This window comes from Accipiter gentilis, chromosome 6 (assembly GCF_929443795.1).
Source record: "Accipiter gentilis chromosome 6, bAccGen1.1, whole genome shotgun sequence".
NCBI lineage: Eukaryota > Metazoa > Chordata > Aves > Accipitriformes > Accipitridae > Astur > Astur gentilis.
The window spans coordinates 12,759,211-12,783,185 of NC_064885.1; the positions used below are offsets into that span (position 1 = coordinate 12,759,211).

General features: G+C 48.0%; 2 protein-coding genes across 6 annotated transcripts in view; both read left to right on the plus strand.

The window, feature by feature from the left end:
- Positions 1–1,946, plus strand: part of TSPOAP1 (TSPO associated protein 1) — a 77,424-nt gene extending 75,478 nt beyond the window's left edge. The window contains exon 31 of the mRNA XM_049803380.1: positions 1,867–1,946. Coding sequence (XP_049659337.1) covers positions 1,867–1,914 — 48 coding nt within the window. The 3' untranslated portion in view covers positions 1,915–1,946. The remainder of the gene's footprint in view (positions 1–1,866) is intronic.
- A 39-nt stretch (positions 1,947–1,985) lies between these two features.
- Positions 1,986–23,116, plus strand: LOC126039769 (eosinophil peroxidase-like). 5 transcript variants are annotated; one of them, XM_049803392.1, is made up of 13 exons: positions 1,986–2,060; positions 3,151–3,225; positions 4,848–4,932; positions 6,239–6,414; positions 7,908–8,031; positions 8,663–8,792; positions 9,917–10,123; positions 11,123–11,438; positions 13,930–14,090; positions 15,947–16,193; positions 16,592–16,762; positions 19,030–19,267; positions 20,912–23,116. In XM_049803392.1, the coding sequence occupies exons 2-13, from the start codon at positions 3,153–3,155 to the stop codon at positions 21,183–21,185; spliced, it is 2,202 nt and encodes a 733-aa protein (XP_049659349.1). In that variant the 5' UTR covers positions 1,986–2,060; positions 3,151–3,152; the 3' UTR covers positions 21,186–23,116. The 5 variants fall into 5 exon arrangements, with proteins under 5 accessions (XP_049659349.1, XP_049659347.1, XP_049659350.1 ...); XM_049803390.1 differs by lacking the exon at positions 1,986–2,060 and adding an exon at positions 2,130–2,276; XM_049803393.1 differs by lacking the exons at positions 1,986–2,060; positions 3,151–3,225 and having other exon boundaries at positions 3,674–4,932; positions 20,912–21,135; positions 22,220–23,112.
- Positions 23,117–23,975: the final 859 nt, after the last annotated feature.

Consider the following 23,975-nt stretch of genomic DNA (forward strand, 5'->3'; position numbering starts at 1 on the left):
GAAACTAATAATGATAATGATAACACTAATAAAATGACAACAGCAATAATAAAAGGATTGGAATGTACAAATGATGCGCAGGGCAATTGCTCACCACCCGCCGACCGACACCCAGCCAGTCCCCGAGCGGCGATTCCCCGCCCTCACTTCCCTGTTCCTATACTAGATGGGACGTCCCATGGTATGGAATACACCGTTGGCCACTTTGGGTCAGCTGCCCTGGCTGTGTCCTGTGCCAACTTCTTGTGCCCCTCCAGCTTTCTCGCTGGCTGGGCATGAGAAGCTGGAAAATCCTTGACTTTAGTCTAAACACTACTTAGCGACAACTGAAAACATCAGTGTTATCAACATTCTTCGCATACTGAACTCAAAACGTAGCATTGTACCAGCTACTAGGAAGACAGGTAACTCTATCCCAGCTGAAACCAGGACAAGCAGATGAAATGCAGATAATGGCTTTGGAAACCTGCCAGCTCTCCCTTTGCACAAGAGCAGTGCTGCGCTTGCCATTGTGCAAGCAGCTGGTGATGGTGGCAGCTCAGGCAGCTACTCTGCTTCTCTTTCGAACACGCTGAGCTCATAGGATCACAGAAAGGTGTGGGGTGGGGGCGCCTCCTGAGCCTCTGGTCCCCTCCCTGCCCACAGCAGGGCTACCTCAAAGGCCAGGAGAGGTTGTTCAGGGTCTTGCTCAAGTGAGCGCTATCTTCAAGGATGCAGATCCCATCCCTTGTCTGGGCCATGTCCGTGCACTGCAACACTCTTACAGGTGTTTTTCTTATATCTAATGGGAATTTTCTTTGCAGCACCATGTGCCCATTGCCTCTTGTCCTTTCACTGTGCACTTTGGAAATGACTGGCTCTCTCTGCTCTATAGGCCTCCTAAGAGATAGTTGAAGCCAATAGTGAAGCTCCCCTCTCAGCCTTCTCCCCTCCAGGCTGACCAAACCCAGCTTTCCCATATGTTCTGTGCTCTAGGTGGAGCCCCTCCAGTTTGTCAAAACCTGTCTTGGACTAGGGGTCTGCAAACAGGACCAGTGCTCCAGGTGCAGCCTCACCCATGACTCACTGCAAGATCTGCAATTTGCTTTGCAGATTTTCTTTAAAGCACTGAAGGACCAAGACGGTGTGTCAAAAAGTACGGCTCCACCTGCAAGGACTCCAGCTTCAGGGATAGGGACACCTGCAGAGTCACTGCTAGAGGCACTGTACAACCACTGCGGTTCCTGGAGGGTCCCACACAGGGAAGAGTTCAGCTAATAGACGTTCATTTAACCTACGTTGGGGAAGAATGGCAGAGACTTGGGTGCTCTCAGTCTGTGCTGCTAAACCAAGGAGTTTCTGCTACAGAAGGAAAAACACAATTGCAAGGTGCAATTAGTTAGGAGTGAGCTGAGGAACAGTGCTGGTGAGCAACTCCTTTGCTTCTCTCTACACCAGGTTGTTCAAGCACATCGTTTGCCTGATCCAGCAGTATGCCACTACCCTGCCTCATCGGCTCAGCTGTAACATGGCAAGGATTTGGCCATCAGCTGGATTTGCACTGGGGCAGGGAGAGGGGCTGTGGCCAGGGGAAGAGGTGATACTTTGCCAGATCAGCTCCCAGTACAACAGTAGTTTGGGCAAGGGTGAGATCCTACTTGAGCTGCCCTGTGCTTGAGATCAGCAGCTGGAGATTGGTGAAGCCTGCTCAAACCGTCATCCAGGTGCCTCCTCTTGCTGCTCCTGCCTATGCAGGGAAGTGCAGAAGGAGCAGCATTCGTGGACCCTTCCAGACCACAACAGAGACACGGTGCAGGGTGGGTTTAGGGAGGTGGGATGGGGAGGGCTGAGCAAAGCAGACACCCTTCAGAGGTGGTGCCTCCATAGGTGGATATGAAGACAGCTTTTTCAACCTCTAAGAGCAGCAAAGGATGAAGAGCACCATGGGGGAAGGAACCCTGTCCCTGTAAGACATCTGCAGAAGGAGTGAGGACTCTCAAATCATGGCAAAGTGCTGCCTTGTGTCTTCCCCCCCAAAAAAACTGGGGAAGCTCTGCTTGAGTATCAGGCTGTGTCTTCAGGTGGGTGCAACAGGAACCTCCCTGCTAGGGAGCTGGGGTGGGAGGTGGGTGCTGCACTGCCTTGGCCTCATGCACCCGTGGGGGAGTTTCCAAGCCCTGTGGGTCAGCCCCGCCGGGGCGCCCGCTGCAGATAACACTCTGCTGCAGATAACACCCTGCTGCAGATAAAAGCGCAGGCACAGAGGGGACCATGGTGAGGACAGCAGAAGATTGCAGGTGAGAGCCTGGCTCATTGCATGCTTTTGCTTTCATGGAGCACTTGTTTCTGTACCATGGGTGAGGGACGGGGGTGGGGGGGGCTGGGGCTGTGTTTGGAGCACCCAGCTGAGGTCTGCGTTTCCCACAGCTTGTGTGATGGCTTCCCCCACCTTGCTCCAGGGCAGGCAAAGCCACTCTGCCTGGCACCAAGCACAGCTGGTGGAGCACAGCAAGGATGTGGCTTGACCACGTTGCTGCTGCTGCCGGGGGCTCCTGCACAAGGAATGGGTTTAGCTCGGCATTTTAGGCTGGACTCTGGGCTACCTTTGCCGGCAGCTCTGTGGTGGGTGCTAAACAATGTGCAGTAGGCACAGCCCACAGCTCTGGGCATATGCCGATAAAGCTGATTGCTTTGGATCAGCCTTGGGAGGTAAGCGCATCAGCTTTGGGCAAAAACATCCCAAATGTCTACGTGTAGAGGATCTCCCATGCTGCCCTGGCTGCTCCTCTTCCCCTCCAGCTCTTCTAACCCCATGCACCAACACTCCCTGCATGCTCTGTGTTGCTGCCCGGGCTCCCTGGCAAGCTGCCTGCCTGCAGCACTGGCAGTGTGTTCCACCCCCTGCTCCCTTTTGTGTTGCCTCCACAGTCCCAAAGCAGTGTGTTCCCACCACTGCCTGAGGTCCCTGGGACAGGAGGCAGCTCCCTTTCCACGTGCCACTGCAAGTACATCCCTGGCAGCACACTCGCTCTTGGGGAGCGTTGCACTGGGAAGGGGACACCTTATGAGCTCCCTTAACACATGCCATCAGCAGTGTGGGCACTGACCTTTCCAATGCATGGCGAGATCCACAGATTCTTGGTTTTCTTCACTTCTTGCCTTTCTTTGCAGGGATGAAGGCAGAAATCTTCCTGGGGCTGCTGGTGATCCTCAGCCTGTTCCAGGCATCTGTATCTTCTTCCTTTGGTATTGTCTTTTTCTTAGGTTTTGCAGATCAGCGTCTTTTCTGAGTAGGAAAGATAAAATTAAGTCTAGAAGAGCCTGAATTATTCTATTGTAAGCAGCAAAGTCCTGAAGAGGTGTTGGAAGGAGCATAGTCAGTTTGTATCCACTGTGACAGCAATCCTGGCTGTTTCATGTTTTTATCAGTTAACATTCTGTCTGATTTCTTAAAATCATGTTAAAGGAGAGGTCAGTTCTGGGAACCGCTCCGTCCCCATGGTACAACGGTCTCCCTCCCTGCAGGCTGTGCAAAGCAGTGAGCGCAGCCCCTCCTGGGAGAGTGTGGTTCAGCCCTGGGTGCTGCAGTGCCGGCAGTGGGCAGGTCGCTCACTCCCTTCATGCTATTTTTTATGGAGGCTGAAAACTGAACTCCCCTCTTCTCAGGGGAGGGGGGGGGGGGTCGTTCCTGCTCTCAAAGTGAGGAATGAATTATTGTCTCTTTCTGAAGTGAACTTGCTTTGGCTGCTGCAGCATTTGGTGAATTGGAGCTACCAGGGGCTGTGGAGTTTGGGGATGGAGCAGTCACTTGATGCTCTTCCAGCCCAGAATCACTGCTCCAAAACATATAGAGACCTCTGCCCATTAATTTGCAATGTAAAATCCTTCTGGAAAGCACATGCCTGACCTTTCATTTGTCTCAAATGGTGGTCCTGGCAATAATTTTTCTCACCAAGATTGTCGAAGAGGTGAACTCTGGGTTGATCAGGGAAGATATTTTAAAGAATCTGGGGAGAATTAGGAGATGTTTATCTCCTTTGTGCAGATTTCTGAAGTTTTCTTCTTCCCTAGAAGCTGTAGAAAATGCTGTCACTCAGAGAAGCCCACCAGGGGCTGTCCCCTCCTGTTCTGTGACCCGCAGCCAGCAGATGATGAGGACACGATTCACTTTTGGGAGCTCCCCTGAGCAGGAGGGGGAGCAGTGAGGGTGGCAGGAGGTTGCAGGATGGACTGGGGAAAGCAGTGGGGAAATCGGGCTGCGTACCCTTCTGCCTTGATGTATAGGGGGATATATATGAGCTTTGGCCAGTTGGTGCCAGGGGGAAGGACCCAAACTCACCATAGGTGTATTGGCAATGTGGCTATAACCAACCTAGGATAAAAAGTGGGGGATAAAGACAGCGATGAGAAAAAAACGCAGACTAGAGCTCTTAATGTTTGTCATGGCAGCCAGAGGTATCTGTGCAGGCTCTCTGAAGGCAACTATGGCTGGAGGTGTAGAAGTAAGATGAATCACATTAATTGGGGTTGCAAAATACCTTGAAGAAATAGCAAGTGCTGTCCTGTGAAACAGCAGGAGGGATGATGCCTACATCTCTCATGGTGGCTATTTGAAGCCTTCACTGATGGAGATACCCTTTTCATGCCCGGGATTGACTCTCTGAGTCTCCCCTGAGGAATATATGTATATACAGATATCTCTCTCTAAGAGAGCGAGCGAGCAGCAGCAATTACTTCCAGCGCTGCTGTGCCGATATCCCTGGGTGCTGGAGGCATGAAGAGAACCCCCGTGCAGCACAGGGATGGTTCCAGGTGGGAGGCAGAGCTCTCACCTCTGCTCTTTTCTTTCCCTTACCGCTATCTGCCAGAGGAGCTGTCAGACGCGTCTCTCCTGAGCAGCGTGGATGAGGCCAAGCAGCTGGTGGATGCAGCCTACAAGCACACACGCGACCGGTAAGAGTCGGGGCTGGGCTCAGCTCCCGGCGTCCGCCGCGTGCCCTGCCTGCGCTGCAGCACCGCCAGCTTCTTCTCCTTTCTCTGGCAGAGTGGGCAAGGGTGCTGTTGCAGAGGACCGCAGGGGAAATCACGCACAGACCAATGTGATCAAGTGAAGTCCATTTACTACAACTTTTAGCACAGTTATATACCTTATGTGCTTGCTCACGCGCCTTATACAATACTCTAATTGGTACAATACCCCGGTTCACGTGACACCATCTTATCCTCTATTGGCTGTGCAAGCTTCTTCACGAGGTGTCCAGCAGTTACTTATCTCATTCTTCGGCATCCAGGAGTTGCTCGTCAGGCTCTTCTTATCTTCCTTTTTCCCAGCGTACAAGGGCACAGCATCCTTGTCTGCTCCAGCACTTTGTAAACTTATGCTTCGTTCCCACCTAACGGCTGGATTGCTCACATGCCCTCGCCCAGCCAAGAAATCCTCAACAGGTGCGAGATCCTCCGGGAGCACAGTGGGCTGTAATCCGGCATTTCGCCGGCCTTCACTCTGTTTTTACACCACACCTCCAGTCTATGGGGTCACTAAGAGCTGTAACTCTGTCCTCCTTCATGCCTGCCATTCCTCCCAGCTCAGTATCGCTTGGCTTTGTTTCATTCCTCAGGGATACTCCAAGGAGGACTGGAGGCAGCACAGGCTCCTCCTGATTTCTAGCAGTTCCCTCCTATGGAGGGAGCAAACCACTGTAGGCTGCAGTGAAGACGTTTTGTGGGATCTGCTAGGAGACCCCAGCTTTTGCCACCATGGTTTGGGAGCGTACAGCTTCCTACCAGCCCATACATACCCTCCTTCAGTAGCCATGCTCTGAAACCCCTCGCCGGCTTAGGGACCCCACCGTCTGAGAGGAGGCTCCAGCAGCATTAAGACAGGGTGACTTGGAGACGTTTGGGACCTCTGGATGGAGACTGGCACCCATACACACTGATGAGCTGCGTAACAGCTGAGTGATGTTTGGTTGCCTCAAGGATGTAAAGACCTAAGATTTGTCTTCTGGCAGGTGGAGCTGGGCAATTTAAGATATTCCCTTCCTGCAACTCACTCTGCTCCTCTGCTGAGGGTGGCAGGAGCAGCCCTGGTCTCTTCCAGCTGCCGTGCAGGGAGGGAGATGGCTCTGTCTTTGTTTGCAATTCAGACTAGTAACACACCAGGAGAGCTGGGGTGCCCGACGCTCCGGTGGATAACCTGCAGGACTCTTGGCTTTGCCTCATTTCAGTCCTGCAGATTTTGTTTTATTCTTCCTTGCAGCATAAAGGAGCACCTGCAGAACGATGCATTGGCCCCAGTAAAGCTTCTGGGATATTTCAAACAGCCAGTGGCAGGGACTCGGGCTGCTGTTCGGGCTGCAGATTACATGGAAACCACACTGACCCTCCTCAAAGAGAAGCTGCAATGGGCTGTGAGGGGGGACTTCAATGTCACAGGTAGGGATCTCACTTTGCTGGGAGGAAGGCAGAGGAGGAGGATATGGGGCTTGGTCACTGGGGCTTTGTGGGGCTTGGGAGGAGGAAATGAAAGGGTGTTATGATGGGCCATGACTCAAATCCCTCCCACATGACTGCAGTGAGGAAAAGCTGAGTTATTTTTCCATCTTAAAAAATTATTTGGGGGTTTATTGGTTAATGAAAGTGCTTTGTGCACTTCCCTGGTTCTTTCTGCAATATAGTGGTTAATGTACTAATGGGTCAAAGCTCGTAAGACTTTGCTAGATAATATTCTTTTGCTTGAGTAGGGAATGAGCAAACACAGAGGATGTGACTCACAATAGCTCAACCCCACGGTAAGTAGTTTTTCTGCCAGACTTCACCAAGCAATAGCCAAAGTCACTGCCAGCTTGTTCTGCATCGGGAACAGGATGCTGTGAGAAAGGCACAGAGAATGAGAACAGAGCAATGTGAAGGGATATTTCAGCATGTGTCTTGAAGGAGCAATGTCCTCCATGAGGTGGCAGTCCTGGCCTCCTGGCAAGACCAGTTTGCTGGGAGCAGAAGGCAAATTAGGGGCAGTAAGAGAAACAGCTCAGAGAGCCATGGGGAGGGCTCCTGCCATATAAAGATGAACTCATGGGGATCCCCAGCATTACAGCAAAGCACTGGCAGCCAAGACATCCAGCACGGGGTGAGAGAGAAGAGGGAGGCTGGGCTGACTGTGCTCGTCTCCAGCCCTCCATCCAGGAGTGATGCTCCAGCACTGCTCCAGAGACCAGACCACACAGGTGCCACCTCTCATCCGCCTGCCCAGGAGGCAGCAGTGGCTTCTTAAACCATGCTGTGACCCAAACTGTTGGTGGCAGCCGTGACTAGGAAACCTCCAAGGGACTCAGGAAGGACGTGGTATGCTAGCAGCAATAGCCAAGAAGGCTTTGCTGGTTGAACTTATCTCCCATGCACAGGGAAAGCTGCACACTGGAAATGCAAAGCCAGCATCCTCTTGTGCTGCCCAGCCACCTGATGGTTTCCTCTCCAGGCAGCTCTGAACAGTGGTGATACACACTGATGGCTGCTTCACAGGGGTGAAAAATCTTGTGACACACCACTAGGATGACTGTAGCTGTTAGCAATTTATGGTGGAGATAAAAAGGGAAGGGAGAGGAAGGAAAAAGTATTGCTAATGCTAGAAAATCATTCCGCTGCTGCACAGGCCTAACATGTAATTATAAATAAGATTTGACCACAGCTTTGTTGGGTTTAATGCTTTCCAAACCAGAAAAAGCAATCTGCTGCTCCAGAGAGCAACCTCAGCAGATCTTTGAGCAGGAAGACCTTAAATGACAGCTCCTTGTCCTCTTCCAGATGATACTGTGATAAGAAACCATTTCAAAGGTACAAGGAAAACTTTTTCCTGAGCCTGGGAGGCACTACAAACCCAGCAGGGCCAGTATGTTCCTGTATGTTTGTTCTCTGTTGTTACCTGGCAGACTTGCTGACGCCGGCTCAGCTGGAGATGATTTTCAAGGCAAGTGGTTGTGACCAGCAGGATAAGAAAATAAATTGTGGCGCTTCTTCCTGCTACCGAACGATCACTGGCGAGTGCAACAACAGGTGAGGGGGCTGTGTCAACAGAAGGATGGATGAGTCCTCCAGCAGATCTAGACCCACGTCCCCAAGGATGATCCATGTAGGATGACTTCTTTAGGGTTTTACAGCCCACAGTGTTGTTTTCTAGATGTGTGGAGCTTTTAATTACAGTGTTGCTTCGAGGGTTCTTGGTACTGTACATGAACTAGCTCTTGGATCAAAATGCGAATAGCTGTGTATTGGGGACTGACTCTCCAGCCCAGGGTCTCTGTCATCAAGCTGTGTCTTTCTGTGAAATGAAGGTGCATAAGTCTCTGCCCCTTTTCTCTGACACTAAGCTTTCACCTTTGTTTTCCACCCATGGTCTGAGGTCCAGGGTCCTTCCTCAGGCTGGATGACACAAGGAGTCACCAGCAACCTGAGTTCTTGCCCGATAGAAGCTGAGGCTTGGTGTGTATTATTATTATTGTTATTATTAAACCTGAGGCTTATTGATAGCACCAAACCCATAGGGCTGCAGCAGCTCCCTAACCATTGTATATCGCCGTGTTGTCCCATTCCAAGGTTCCTGTCTCTCTACACATCCATGAGCTCTTGGCCCCGCCATGATCCTAATGACACTAACAGTTTGTTGTTCTTCCATTCACTCTGACAGGAGAAACCCATCACTAGGAGCTTCAAACAGAGCCCTGGTCAGATGGTTGCCAGCAGAATATGAGGATGGCGTGTCAGTCCCCCATGGGTGGACAGAAGGAAAGCGTTTCTCTGGATTCCCCTTTCCACTGGTAATGTTTGCAACAGTCATCTGAAAATGCAGTGTCAGGGCTTAGGGATTGCCAGTCCTTGGATAGATCACAGGCATCAAAGTGCATGTCCACCAGCTGGCATGGTGTTGATCATGAGGAGGAAGTTAAATTCACCAGCTTCAGGTTGATCACAGGAGAATCTCCATGGTGGTCTAACAGAAATGCTTTCTAACTCCCATGCTTTCAGGACCAGCAACGGAAAATTAATCTGATTACTGCAGAAGTGCGGCATAAAGAAAGAATTACACAATGTTTTCTTTTAAATTAAGTGCATTTAAGCCATAGTAATTTACTCACCTTTTTTGATTTGATTTGTGGAAGCTGGTTGTCTCCTGAAAAGCAATATGCCAGAGGATAAAATGAACAAGTGAATCCCCAGAATAAAAAATTTCCAGCTAGAAATTCTGTGTGTAGGTCCATGGGTGGGGTGATCTGTGGGGGTGCATGTGGCTCTCATGGTGCCTGGACAGGAGCAAGGACACTGTGATGTGGTTTCTGATCACTTGGGCTTGGTGCAACAACAGCACTAATGAGGAGCTCTGCGATTTTCTGGTTGTGTACCTTATGCTCATGCTTTCATTGTACTTCCTAATCCTGCTTCCTAACCCAGCACAGTGTCAGGGCTTGAGCAGAGTTTTGACCACTTTTTTTGTAGGAAGAACTGGTGGCGGAATTGTGATAGATGGGGAAGGGATGAGAAGGGAAGAGGGCTTCCAGAGTGTGTCCTGCTAGAGGGAGTTTACTGAGATAACTTTCAGAAATTTCCAAAGACTATTTTTTTTCCACACTTCTATTTCAAAGTGGTATTTTAAAATCTTTTGCCTCCCTTTCCCAGGCTATTCAGTATGGCTCTTGATTAGCTGCTTCCATATGTCCATCAAGGGATACTCTTGGCCTAGAGGCTCAGAAACCTGAGAGCCAGAAACATAGAGCCAGAATAATGCAGTGCTCAGGGGGCAGTCAGTAATGTCTTCCAACTCAGACAGAGATTTTGGTGTTTTCCGTGAAGCCTAAGGAACACCTTGTGAATTTTTGCTGATGACCCTACAAACTGATGCACCCATGCATACAAGTCACACATGTTCTGCCTTCATCCCCTGCAGGTTCGAAAAGTGTCAAACGAGATTGTCCGCTTCCCCCCCGAGCAGCTCAGGATGGACCAGCAGAGATCACTCATGTTCATGCAGTGGGGCCAGTTTATTGACCATGACCTGGATTTCAGTCCAGACACCCCAGCCAGAGTCACCTTCAGTGGCAAGGTGGACTGTGACACCAGCTGTGCCAAGCAGCCCCCTTGCTTTCCCATCAAGGTACAGCCAGCCTTCTTCTTGCAGAAAAGAGAGGGAGAAGGTATCTACCTTCCAACCAGGAGATGTTGGTGGCTCTCCCGGTCCTTGGCCATGGAGGGACATCCTCCCAGAGCAGGCCAAGGGGTCAGACTGCTCTCTGTAAGGTGATGGTGTTGGGTCCCAGGGGCTGTCCCCAGACGTCAGGCACAGTCACAGCTTGTCTTTCCCCCATTTCCAACCATTTACCCATCTCCCTCAATGATATGGCTTTGCTTTGGACGTATGGTGCAAAGGCAACGTGGGTGAAGCCTGGATCATAGTAAATGTGTCAAAGACAGGAGATGATGGCTGTCAATACCGCAGCAAATCCATACCCATTTGATGGTTAAATGCTCAGTAGTGCAGGGGGCAAGGAAGCGATGAGCATCTCTCAATAGTGGTTAAGGCATTAGCACGATAGTCACATTGCAGTCTCCACTCCAGTAAATGCTTAATTATGTACATGTCCGCCCTGCTCTCCTGCCTTTGAAGGTGTACTGCAGCTCTGGCTCTCCCATCAACCTGTGTATCTTTTCAAGGAAAACTGCAAAGGGAGGGAACATCACTGAGTATTTGCCCAACATGCATTTGAGAATGCCGGCAGGATCACAAGTTCTGGATGGCAACAGTCCACAATGTAGATATGGACACTAGACTCCAACATGAGATAGGAACACCTGAGCTTTAAAGATTCAATCTAACATGTATATATCAGGGAAAAAATTTAGGTATCCGTAAGACTGTATGGAAATTTAGATATCTCCAGGCTTTTATGCATATTTGGGACTTGGACTCCTAAAATGGCGTCTGTGCTGTCAATCTGACCCTTTATATCTGGGATTTATGACTGACCTCCACACTATCTCGCATGGGGACTGTCTTCGAAATGGCTCCTGCCTGGCATTTCTTATGGCTGTAGTATCACAGTGCAGTTTCTGCACCCCTGAACTGGTGATGAATTAATCTTCTATCTTTCTGCAGATCCCACCCAATGACCCACGAATTAAAAACACGAGAGATTGCCTTCCTTTCTTCCGCTCAGCTCCTGCTTGTACCAGCGGCAGAGCAATTCGAGATCAGATCAACGCGCTCACCTCCTTTCTTGATGGCAGCATGGTGTACGGCAGTGAAGTGCCTTTGGCCAACAAACTGAGGGATCAAACCAACCAGCTGGGCTTGCTGGCTGTTAACCAGAATTTCACTGATAAGGGGAAGGCATATATGCCCTTTAACAACATGCAGAAGAGCCCCTGTCTTACAGTCAGCAGAGAAGCTAAAATCCCTTGCTTTCTTGCAGGTAAGTTGGGTGCTGGCACCCCTAACCCTGAAATCCAGAGCAAACAATTCCACCAGCTCTAGTTCATTTTGTTTGTTTGTTTTTCTTATTTAAGTAAAAAATGGAGCATAGCAAAACATCATGAAAGACTGAAACAGGCTGTGCTAGGTAGGAGAAAGGTCTTCACCATCTCCAAGTCTTCTTTGTGACTATATGCCTGGGGTGAAGCTGCCCCATCTGTTCTCAGCAGCTCTAGTGTAGGGCCCAGAGAGCACATAGGGCTGCTGGAGGTGACCTGGGAACCAGTGCCATGATGGAGCCAAGCAAATGCAGCAATAGCACACTGGCCAGAAGGCAATGGCTTGTCCATACTTGTCATTTGGAGGCTGTCTCTATTCCATCAGGATAGGTACAAGTCTGTTGGTGCTGGGCTGGGTCACCTTCATGAAACATTTGCCCGTGCTGCTGCACACGAGTGCATCTGCTGCACTGTGAGAGGAGCTTAGATCCCAGCTGGACTGAGAATGAGGCTAGCCACAGACCAAGGTGACTTTTTAAGATGTGTCCCCCCCACTGAGAAGGCTGGGGGTGCACTGGCAGCACACCAGCCAGGACATCAGCATAGGCATTCAGTCCACTAAGACAGCCTCCTGCTCCATTTTTCCTTATTCATGCTTTTGGTATCCTCTTGACCACTTCTTCAACCCCAAATACCTCCTTTTGTCCTGGGCACAGCCTCCCAAAGCCACACCTCCCCTCCAGCCAAAACACTGCACAGCCACTGCAACCTTCCTGTCTGTTGCTATTTGCTGTATTCTCCTGTCCCCAGCACACAGAGACAAAATAACTGACCTGGAGCCCTGAGCATTGGTCCCTTCTCCCTGGCCCTTGCTGGTGAGGACCAAGATGTTGCCACAAGCCTGCAGCACCCCAGAGAGGGATGTTTCTGATACGCCTTGTGAATTAGTGTCTCACTCGCTGGTTCTTGCCTTTTGGCGACTAAGACCTCCCGGCTAACTCTGCTGGCTCTGACCACACTAGGCTGCTCATGGCACTGCCAAAGAAAGCTTGAGGGCACGACAGATCTCATCAGCTGTGGAACTGATTTCTATCCCTTGGCCCCCTACATATCTGGCCCACGCTCCTCCGGACAACATCCCCATGGTCCTTGGATACCATCAGGACCTGGTGGTGGGACTGGTGTGAGAGCTCTGCTTGGTGTCATCCTCCAGTGCCCTCCTTTTAAGTGCTCGGTATTTTATGTTTCCTTCAGCCTCTTATACCTCTCCATCTGTCCCATCTCTTGTTCCCTGTCTTCAGCTTCTTCCCCAGTTCCGTGCAGGTCTCTCCCTGGTGAGGACCATGCAGGACCTGTGGCCAAAGGCAGATGCCCAGTGAGAAGCAGAACGGGCAGGCGTATTGGATGCTTCCCAGGATGGGCTCTCAGCCCCCAGGACTCCACAGCTAGGGGCTGCTGGAGCAGTTGCTGTTCCATAGCTGGGTACATAGCCATCAATGAATTTATAGTGAACATTTCAGGCTGGCTCGGAAGCTCCTTTGAAAATTCAGTGTCTTATTTGTGACTTTTCCGGTCCCTGAGAACTGGGGAAATTTTATGTGTGCAGTTGCCTAATAGGGTTCAGTGATTTCCTACTGGAGCTCTGTTGGAAGCCCTGGGGGGATGCGTTCTGCTTGAGGAAACCTCACAGTGCTTCTTTTGTTTCTTCTTCCGCAGTCTCTTACAGACAGCCTTTGACAGTAAATGAAAAGGGCTCTGTGCTGAATGCAAGAGCAAATCCCTCTATTTACTATGGGACTAGGGGACTAAATACGACATAGTTACTTTTCTCTGAGTGCCTCTTTATACTCTCATCACCTGCTTGCTCTTGGGCTTCCTGCCCTAGATGTTTGAAGAAGGATTTAATATTTCATTGTGATGCTCTTTGTAATTTATTCCTTCAAGTTGTGACTCATTTTGCTTTTACTTTTACCCACCAGAGAGCTTGATTGTGACTGTCATCTTGCTTTGGCCATAGTTTCAACTGGTTTGAAGGATGCCTTCTGACTTTCAGAGCTCCCTTGGCCATCCTGACTTCCCTCTGCCCATTTTCATTTCTTCACTTGAGCTGTGAGAATGTCTTTCTTATATGGGAGTCTGGAGAACACCTACTTGTATTTAGCTTCTTAAGTTAATGCTCCTAGCCCTTATTTTAAAAAAACCCTTCCCCATCTCTCTGTGGTGCTGAGTGCAACCATGGTGGCATCTTGGCTGTTGCTGCCAAGCAGAAATTTGGCTTTTCACTGGTGCTTTCCAAGCCTCGGGACCCAAACCCTGGTTTCCTTCTCCTCCTGTGTGTTTCTTACCCATCTTCTTCACAATGCAGATACTGAGACATGTAATAATTTCTCTGTGCATGCTTCCCAATGCGACTTTCACCTCCTTCCAGTGGGAAGCAGCCAAGCACACGCAGGTCACTGGCGATACAAGTCTGCTCACTTGTGATATTCCTAGGTGATTCTCGAGCAAACGAGATGCTGGAGCTGGCATGCATGCACACACTCTTTTTGCGGGAGCACAACCGCCTGGCTAGAGGGCTGAAGAGACTAAATCCCCACTGGAATGGAGAAAAGCTCTACCAGGAGGCACGAAAGATCCTGGGTGCCATGATCCAGGTACCAGCTACAATGTCGTATGTCCTGGGTCTCCTGCCTTGTCTTGCAGTCTCACAGAATTAACGGGATGGGCTGTGTTAGTGTGGGGTGTCCAAAGGGTGCAGTATTCTGGGGTGGAAGTGACCAAATTCTTTCCACCAGTCCCTTTTGTCCAAAGCAAAATCACATGGTGATACCTGAAGTAACAAGCACAGAGGGGGCCCCCTGAATATTTGATGTCCCTCTACTGTTTAATTTCCAAATTGCTTGATGGGTTTTTAACTGCACATTTTTGTTTGAGAAACATGGGGACAGAAAAGTTAGAGGAAAAGTTTTTCTAACCAGTGTTTGGTACAGGATAAAAATGGTACTGGAGATTTGGATTAAAATTCCTCTGGGTTGTGAGTCTCCTCCTCTCAAGAAGCCCCATGTGCTGCAACAGTAGGTGCAACCAGCCATGGCATTCCTCTGTCCTTTCTGCTCTGGGGCAAAGAGCCCCTCAGGACTGTGCTGCACCACAGACTTCAGCCTGAATGAGATCCTAGGGTCACAGAAATATTTCTGTGCTTGGAAGGGATCTCTCAAGGTCTCCTGTCAAGCCTATGGTTTGGAGTAGAAGCAGCTTCAAAGCCAGAAGAGGTTTCACAGCCAACAGAAAAGGCCGGCTCCTATGAGAGAAGAAGACATGGAGTTTCCAAAGGCAGTGCTTAGTCGTACCTAATTGGAAACTTGTCTTCTTAGTTGGCTCAACAAACAAACAAAAAGCAGGAATATCAAAAGGTTTAAGTTTTTAAAACTGTCAATTTAAATATTACAGTGTTGTTGAATAAACATGTTGGGTAAGCCCATGTGGAGAGACTCAGACAATTGTACTAAAAGCATTGTCTCCATCATCATGTTTAGATCAATGGTTTGATCTTCTTGCAATTTTCAGACAATTAAGGCATTTTCACCTGCTGACACAGAATTTGATTTTTTAAATTATATTGCGCAGCCTCTTCAATATCTCAAGGAGAAATGAGACCAGGGTTGCAAATCTCTACTATGGGAGGACTAACACAGCTGCCTGTGGGTGTTGATATAATCTGTGCCAACACTGTTGACTTTTTCTTCATCATCTGAGCATTTAGGGTGGGAGGGAGGAGGAAATGCAGTTCTACCTGGCTGACAGGAACGGCCTCTACCTATAGGACAAGGAGGGAATATTTGGGAGGATTTGGAAGACTTTCATCTTGCTCTGACCTGCCAGCATGTTAAGGCAGGGAGGAGCATGCCTGGGGACACCTGAGTGCCAAGTCCTCAGCACCAAAGGGCAGAAGATCCCCGTGAACAGGCAGAGAATGAGCGTGGGTCAGGCACGAGCAGTGTCTGTGCTTCCTGATGTTTCTGGAGCAGTTAGGTCCACTTTGCATTTTCATGCAAATCACTGCATGTTCATGCACATCTCATTACTGCTAGATAGTGTAGAGATCCCACCATGCACGGCTGGAGAAACCAGGATCCCAGGCAATGGCCTGCAGTGCCTGGTTCTGTGCCTGGAGCTGCACCACCTGTGGCATGGTACAATGGCCAGGTACTGAAGAGGCTTTGAACCAAGCTACAGAGCCAAAGAAACAGAAATGTCACTTGACAGTGCCAGAAGGATCCTCACCAGACTGCCAGAGCAGCTTGGTGAAGGTATGATGAGGTGAAAGAATGGTTGGCCCTGGGGAGTCTCTCTGCTCCACATCTGTGCTAGCAAAATCTCCTACATAAATCCCATCAAAGAAGTCCAGTGTGACAGCTCCTGTAGTTTGAGACACGAACAATAACTTTGCCCAAAGAAACTGATGGCCAAGTGATTAATGATAGACACTTTCCTTATTTCTCCCTAGTAGATTATAACCTACAGGGACTACCTGCCTCTTCTGTTGGGAACCAGTTTCCGGAGATTGATTCCTCGCTACCGGGGCTACAATGAGTCTGTGGATCCTCGAATATCCAATGTCTTCACCCTGGCTTTTCGTTTTGCTCATGCTTCAGTTCCCCCAACTGTTGACCGCTTAGATCAAAATTACAAGTCCATAGGTCCCAAAATTCAACTCAGAAATGCCTTCTTTGCTGTCTGGAGGATTGTTAAAGAAGGTAAAGCCTTTCTTGCATCTCTGCAGTGTAAGTTTATTTCATTTGGCCTTTTCTGCCCTCTCTGGATGAGCTCCTGCTTCAGCCAAACTTAAAAGCAGTTTGCATTAAATGTATTAAATGACCTTTACTACCAGACAGAGTTTTTCCCAACATAGCTGCTCTTTGCAGTCAAATGCAGCCCATCTTATTATGAAGCATGCAATTTGATTGCTTAATTGCTGTACACTGTAAGAATGTTATTCAAAGTATTTTCTTTTTAATTCTTTAAAAGCAGGAAAATTGATTCTCTTGTAGTAGAAGCTTATAATTAAATATAAGCTGCATTCAGCTCTCCTGAGCCTCTTACGCACATACTTGCCACCCTGCACTGCTCACAAGTCCCTGTGTATCTGTTGCAGGTGGTATTGACCCCTTTCTCCGGAGCCTGATGGCTAATCAGGCCAAGCTGATGACACAGCAGCAAATGCTTGTGGATGAGCTCCGGGATCGGATGTTTGAGCGGATCGAAAGGATTGGGTTTGATTTAGCTGCGCTTAACATGCAGCGTAGCAGAGATCATGGCCTCCCAGGTAAGTTGGCTGTGGAAGCAGAGCTTCCAAAGAAAAACAAGTGGAAATCAGGAACTCTTGTGATTGAACATTGAGAAGCATCTCCAGCCCATGTTTGGCTGAAATTACCCTTTCCCAAACCTTTTCATCATTTCTGTACAACCATAGATAAGTAGGTAGGAGGTTGAGCAATGATGTCAGAGCCTGGCTGGAGCTGGAGGAGACACATGGCACATGGCTAGAAGAACATGGGGCATGGCACAGAGCAGAGTCAAGTGCTCAGTAACTGACTTACTTGTATTGTTGTTCAAATGAGAGAATTGGGAAAGTAGTTCAGCAACAAGTTTGCAAGAATTAGGGCCAGAAGTCCCCCGTGGCTTCTCTCCAAGCGTCTATAGTGGTCCAGCCCAGCCACACATGACTGGAAGGGCAGATTGCAATGCGTGAGGAAAATCTCACCATAATTCTATAAAGACTGCATCCCAGAAAAAAAAAAAAAAAGCATGTCAGAACCACTTTCAGGGCTGTGCAAGATGCAAAAAACGGTGTAATGGCATTGCAAGATGGTCTTGAGAAATAGACTGTTGACAGGACTTTACAACTGGCTCATGAATGTGTTGTTGCCTAACAGTGTTATAAGGATGATGTAGTGCCTGGAGCTGCTGTCAGTGACGTCCTGGGAGATGCAACAGAGCTCACTTTGAAACTGTGATGAAAAGCATGCCGGATTCACAGGTTTTAAGCCCAGACAGGGGCTTTGCAATACATCCAGGTGCATGGTCAGGTCACAGGATTTCTCTGCCTTTGCTGCAACAGAAGGTTGCCATTTTTCCATGCTTTATGTAGGAACACTATTGTGCAGAACCTGATCTGAACCACAAATCCTGAATTTATAGCTTTGACTGCTGATCTGCTGCAGTGGAACTGACATGTATTTCGAGTATGAATTTGTGTTTAGCTCCTAGCCTTTGGGTCTCAGCCCACCCCTGAGTGCTACTGTACTCCTTGATATTAGACAACCTGTGAAGGTGATGACAGTATAGCAAGATTGAAAAAGCTTCCTAATTCTTTTTCTGATAAAGCAAATTCTCAGTCTCCTTGGATTGTTTGATAGTGGTGTCATCCAGGCACCATATACTGTATATTTTTCTCTGAATTCTCCCCAGTTTTCAGACATCCTGCTCACAGCAGAGATGTATGTTGCTGCAGCATCATCTCATCTCTGCACCTAACAGTTCACTAAGTTGGCAGGTAGGAGGACACATTAGTGCCCCATAGGCTTTTCCTCTACTTAAGTGGTCATTTGATAAGATAGTGAGTTGCAAATTGCCCTTTGCTGGGTACATGCCTTCTCCACCAAGGTGCAGAATTATGCACCAGTTGTGGTCCAGTGGATTTTCAGCTGTTTGCAGTACAGAAAAATTAGTCCAGCTGGCAAAGTCCGGTACCCTCTCCCACCTGAAGTAACTTGGGCTATGTAGAGCTTTCTTTGCAGTGTGGGATGGCTTGTCCCTGTGGCTAGACAGGGACACAAGTGAGACCAGCTGTGGGGAGGTACCTGGGCACTATTCTGTTGTGCAGAAAGAGGTAGCATCAACATCTTGTCCAGATTCACTTTCAATGAAGGCAACATCAACGAGTTTTGTGAGGACCTCTGTCCTGTGGCTCTGTCTGAAGGTATCTGAGACTGTATGCTCTCTGAGCTCCCAGCGTTCCTGGGTCACAGTGAAGATGAGGCAGCCATTAGGCATGCCCAGACCCTTCATCTGAGCACCCAGAGCGCAAGGTTAGGAGTAGTCCCAGCAGATGCAGGATCAGGTACGTGAACACAGGTCTCCTTTGCAATTTGAAATGCGCTGGGATTGCTCCTCTGAGTTTCTGCTGCAGCTTCAGCAGGCTGTGGGTCTCCTGTAATTCCTTGGTCACATCACCAAGAGGTTGTTTGAGACACACCATGGCTCTGGAGCCTGTGCACAGGCACCTGCATTGCCGCTGAGTGGAACAGCAAAATGGTACTGAAAGGTGGTGGAGCAGCTCCCACTAGCAGAGATCACCTGCAAAGACATGGCTTGTCCACAAACAACATTGAAATGCCAGGCAGAATGAACTGGCTCTGGAGGAGTGGAAAATCGATGGCATTAACAGAAATATAGAAAAATTTAGAAAAATATTTTAAACATATTGGGACCCTACCTGTGCCCCAGTTCTGGGAAAGAGAGGAAAAAAATCTTTCCAGGAGAGGGAAACACACTACTGATCTGTCTGCTCTGATACCCAACTACTTGCAGGCTATAACTCCTGGAGACAATTCTGTGGGCTCTCACAACCTTCCGGATTGAAGACACTTGCTCGAGTGTTGAGGAATCATGCTTTGGCAAAGAAGTTCATAGAGCTGTATGGGACACCAAAGAATATTGACATTTGGATTGGGGCACTTGCAGAGCCCTTTGTGAATGGAGGCAGAGTTGGGCCTCTCATGGCTTGCCTTATTGGCACCCAGTTCAGGAACATTCGTGATGGGGACAGGTAAGAGGGGAGCTGGGTATTCAAACGCCAAAGGACAGAGGGAGAATGGAGTTTATGCGGATTTCTTTTTGCAGATTTGGAAACTGTTCAAGTTGTTTGTTGCTTTTTTTTCATTACTCCACCAACTGTTTCTTTCCCTTTCTGGTGATGTTCTTATTCCCTGTCTAGATGATGGTTGAGATCCTAGGTTAAGATCACTTCCCAGCCAAGTGTTTTCACTCTCAGTCTGTTTGCTGCCAATCACTACTTGTGAAAATTGGATTGCCCTTCTCTGTGCTGATGGTTCACACCCCATGTAAACCGTTGAGCTCTTTTCCTCCTTCAGATAAGTGGTTTCAAGGAGTCCCATGTTACCATGTGTTCAAACAGCTGCTCACTCCAGCAAAGGGAAACATCTAAATACCTTAACAAGAAAAACAGGTACAGCTCTAAAGGTGGGAAAAAGAGGATCTAGATGGGTTGACTTCACCAATTAGAAAAAAAGCTGTCAGGTTTAATCAGCCTAAATGGCTTGCACTGACAGTAGATGCTCAGCATCCATTGATGTGGTGGCTCATGCTTTTGGTAGTTTTGAAAATTTGCCTGCAGACCAAGGGATGTTGCTGAAGGACTAACACGCTTTCAGACTTTGTAGGGAGTAAAAGAGATGAATTGTTCTGTCTTGGTTAAGTCCCAGCTCAGCCCAAGCTGCTTCCCTGGCACTAGTAGCATCCCTGTCCCCTCTCTGTGGGACTGCTCCTGCTGGGCTGCTGTGCCCTGCAAACGTCAAACATCTGTCCACCTTCCATCTCCTGAGTTTGCAATACACAGCTTTGCACTATTGCAGTGTCTTATGCACTTCTCAGGGGTCTTAGAGATGATTTTTCACTCTTTCTCCTTTCCACCCTGGTCCTGAGTTGGAACCCTGTGGTCTGACACGTAGCAGTGTTTGGTCTTCACTTGCACCAGGATATGGGTGGGTTGGGGTTTGCTTGCCAGTCAAAATCATTCAAGCCATGTTGTGCTTTCAACATACCTAAAGTCCTCCTTCTTCTTGAAGTTGCTTAGGGACATCAGCTGCAGAAGTGAGTTATATACCCCATTTTAAGCTACATTTCTGAAGCAATGTCCCTGTACTTGCTAGCAATATTGCCTGAAAAAATGGGATCATGAACCGTGTTTCTGGGAAACTTCTCTGGCCAGAAAGACTTACTATGAGCTCAAAACCCAGTATTGGGAGCTTAAAGGCAAACAGTCTACTGCATATCTAGAAATCCTATTCTTATGGCAGGATACAAGAACCCATTTTGTTTAAGGAGAGTAATTATAGGGCTGGTTCCAGCATGGCAATCATGTGGATATAACCAGTCTGTGTACAGTATGTGCAGAGTTTTCTGTTTGAAAGAGGGTGCCTTTGCCTCATTTGAGGGAACACAGTGCAAGGCTTTAATTCAATTGCATCTTTATTATATGTCCATGTCAGAAAAGCAAGTTAAATTATCCAGCTGGTAAGTCAGGGCTCTTGATTTAAATAACAGAAATGTAAATTTGTTCTTGGCAAAAGAAAAGTGTTATTGGTGTTAATGGGAAATAATGTTGCAAGGGTCTTGAATGTGAAGAAGCCAGAAGGCAAAAATCTGTTGTGCTGTCTTCCTTCTCCTGCAGGTTTTGGTGGGAGAGCAGAGGGGTTTTCACTCCTCGGCAGCGCTCTTCACTGGACAAAATCTCCTTGTCACGAATAATATGTGACAACACCCACATCTCTAAAGTACCAAGACATATCTTCCACGCTAACAGATACCCTTGTGGCTTTGTGAGCTGCAGCCAGATCCCAAAGCTGGACCTCAGAGCCTGGAAGTCAAAGAGGACTGAGGAAGTTACAGAGCAAGGTATAAGGTTCAAACAGCAGATAGTTCCTGCCTGCGAACATGTGAGATAACCAGACCCTGAGGCTCTAAAGCAGAGCTTCCTAACCCAGGTCTGAACATATGTGCCAGGTACATATCTAGCACACATTTAGATACTCCATTTCATCAGGCCCACTGTGAGTAGCTCCTCCAGCATACAGATTTTCCAGCATCAGGATTGCAAGATCAAGCTAAGTGCACTGCTCTGGGATTTTTCTGATTAACAGACTTTCCAGTTTAGCTCTTCACTGTTGATGCCCGTGCTTTTCTACAAGGGAGGTGATGCCTGGATTGGGGAGGCTGGTCTTTCTGTTTAGGTGCTTGGTCTGTCTTTTGCACAGCTCTGAGCAGGCTGTCAGCACATCCTGGTCAGGCCAAAAGTGGCTCTGCACTTAGATAGAGATTCCCACTTTATGGAAGAGATTGTGGTGTTTGATGTCTCTAGGAAAGCTTTTGCCTATATTTATAGTATTTCCCCCAGCTGCCTTCTGGATTTGTAAAATTCTTGAGGTTTAATGCTTTTCTTCCTAAATGCTCTCTGAAATCCCTGAGAAGTAGATGTAGGAAAGAATGGCTCTCCCCTGGGAAAGGTAGGCTGCTTCAGTGCCTTAGGGCCATGCCTTTTCGTAACAAAGCATCGCATTTCCTTTGCTCTGACAGTCAGGCCCTGCCATGCTGTCATGATGATATCCAGGCTATGAGAAGCAGCAGCCCTCTGCAGCTAACAGCAATCATTAAGAGCTCAGACAACTCCATCTGCAGTCAACTCCCACTTTCTGTGAGGATGGTTCATTATATTCTCTGCAGGGCTGTGGGATTATCAGCTTGAAAGTATGGCAGGGCACAACCGTAAATGCCATCTTTAAAGTGCCAGAAAAAGTGAGACCTGTAGGATCTTGTAGTCAAGGGGGGATCCCCAGAGGTCTTTAGAGCAATCAGGACTAATACCAAAGTTATCGATCCCTCTGTTCCAGGTTAACCTGGGGAAATAAATCACACAAGATAAAAGGGAGCTGTGGTATGTCCTTTTCTCTTTTGTTAACGCATTGCTTTTTATGTCCTGTAGAAGAAGCATCTGGTGACTTTTAATGCCGAACATTGAGGATTCCCCAGAAGTCCAGATTTGGGAAGCCGCTGAGGTGGCTTATTATTTTTTACTGTGTTTATGCTTTTACTGCCTGAAATGTTTGGACATGGTTGCTGTCATTTGCTCAATTTAGTTTGCATGAAGCCTTTTCTGTGAGATGTAGTCCAGCAATAAAAGAACTTCATGAAAAGAGGTCCCAGATCTGTGCAAATCACTCAATATCACAAAGCAAAGCAAAATGAGTTATCCAGATGCTGACTCCCAATCAAACCAGCTGCTGGCTTTGGCATTTTCACGTACTCTGTGTTTCAGTAAGCCTTACTGTCAAAAACTTGTTTTGGACCCTCCTTTCAAAGTTTCCAACCTACATAGAAAGAGATTGGGGCACTGGAATGACTGCTTATTCTTGCTCTCCATTGTTTTTTTGTTTGTTTGTTTAAAAAACCCACGTCCTTCAGTTTCCAGAGAAAATCTACTGATTTCACAGTGCCTTTGAGTGAAGCAGAAATACCTGTCATGCACCCCAAATAGACTTGTTTATAATGCCCTGTTTCAGGTTTTGCTTGAATATGGAATGAAGAAATTGTCCACATGGAAGAAAGCTGTTTTCTCATTGTTTTTTGCCCTTACTCCAGAATGCCTGAGGCATCATCTAGTGTGACAGAAATCTGTGACAAGTTATTCCTGCAGCCTGCCATGAGCCAGAGTGACTTACCCCTGGGCCGTGGGGCTGATGGGATGTGTCCTGGCAAAGATAAGAACAGTCTTAATGTACAAGAAAGTAAAAGCTAATCTAGTTTTACTCCAATGTTGTCCCCTCAATATCTTTTCTTGAAAGGGATCAAAACCGCTTTCTCCTTCCTCTGTAGTCTGCTATGTTACTGTTATCGATCAATAAATTGCAATTTTGAGGTGAGGCCAAAATGTTCCTGTACTTCGTAAAAGGTGGAGTACCCACAGGTGAGTGGAGGATGGTAGTAGGTTTTGTATGGGAATATTGGACAAAGTCGATTCAAGAACCTATGTGTTTCTAATGAAGGAAGTTATTTCTTGCCAAAGTCTCTGATCAGTGCTCCTGTGTCACGTGACACTATGAAACATTCCTCAGGGAGAGGGCCAGGGCAGGATGTAGCTTGACAATAATCTCCTCCTTATCACCCCCAAAATGGCAAGAGTCTCTGTGAGATCCTTGGAGAAAAAGAAGGGGCATAGATACCAACTTCTGCCAGCACTTGGGCAGGGTAGAGGGGCAATGCTGGGGCTGCGTAACACCCTGGGTGTGTAGTCTGATAGACATAAGCCTGGACACGTTATGGAGACAGAAAGCATGCAAACATGCCCTAGAGTGGGTTGAAGCCCACTGTTTCTTGGGTAAGTTCCTGGTGCTGAGAGCTACAAAGGAGTCAACAGGTTTGATGGGTGTGAGATACCTGACTACATGGGGGATGTCTCAATCTCTCTAGTTTTAGTTTTCTAGTATTAGTTATCTAACACCTGTACCTCCAGCCTCTGTTCAGCCCCTTGGGGACAGAGGAGGTCTTGTTCCTTACCTTTTGACTTCAGCAATTAACTTAAGGGAGAGGAAATGACTGGATTGAAAAATCACCCACGATCTTTCTGTGTGCACTAAACACAGAGGATCTATTTTTCTAGTTGTAGCCAAGCACAAGGCTAAAATTTGGAAAAATTCAGTTTAGCTTATCAACTTGATCAAACTGCTTAATCAAACCCATGA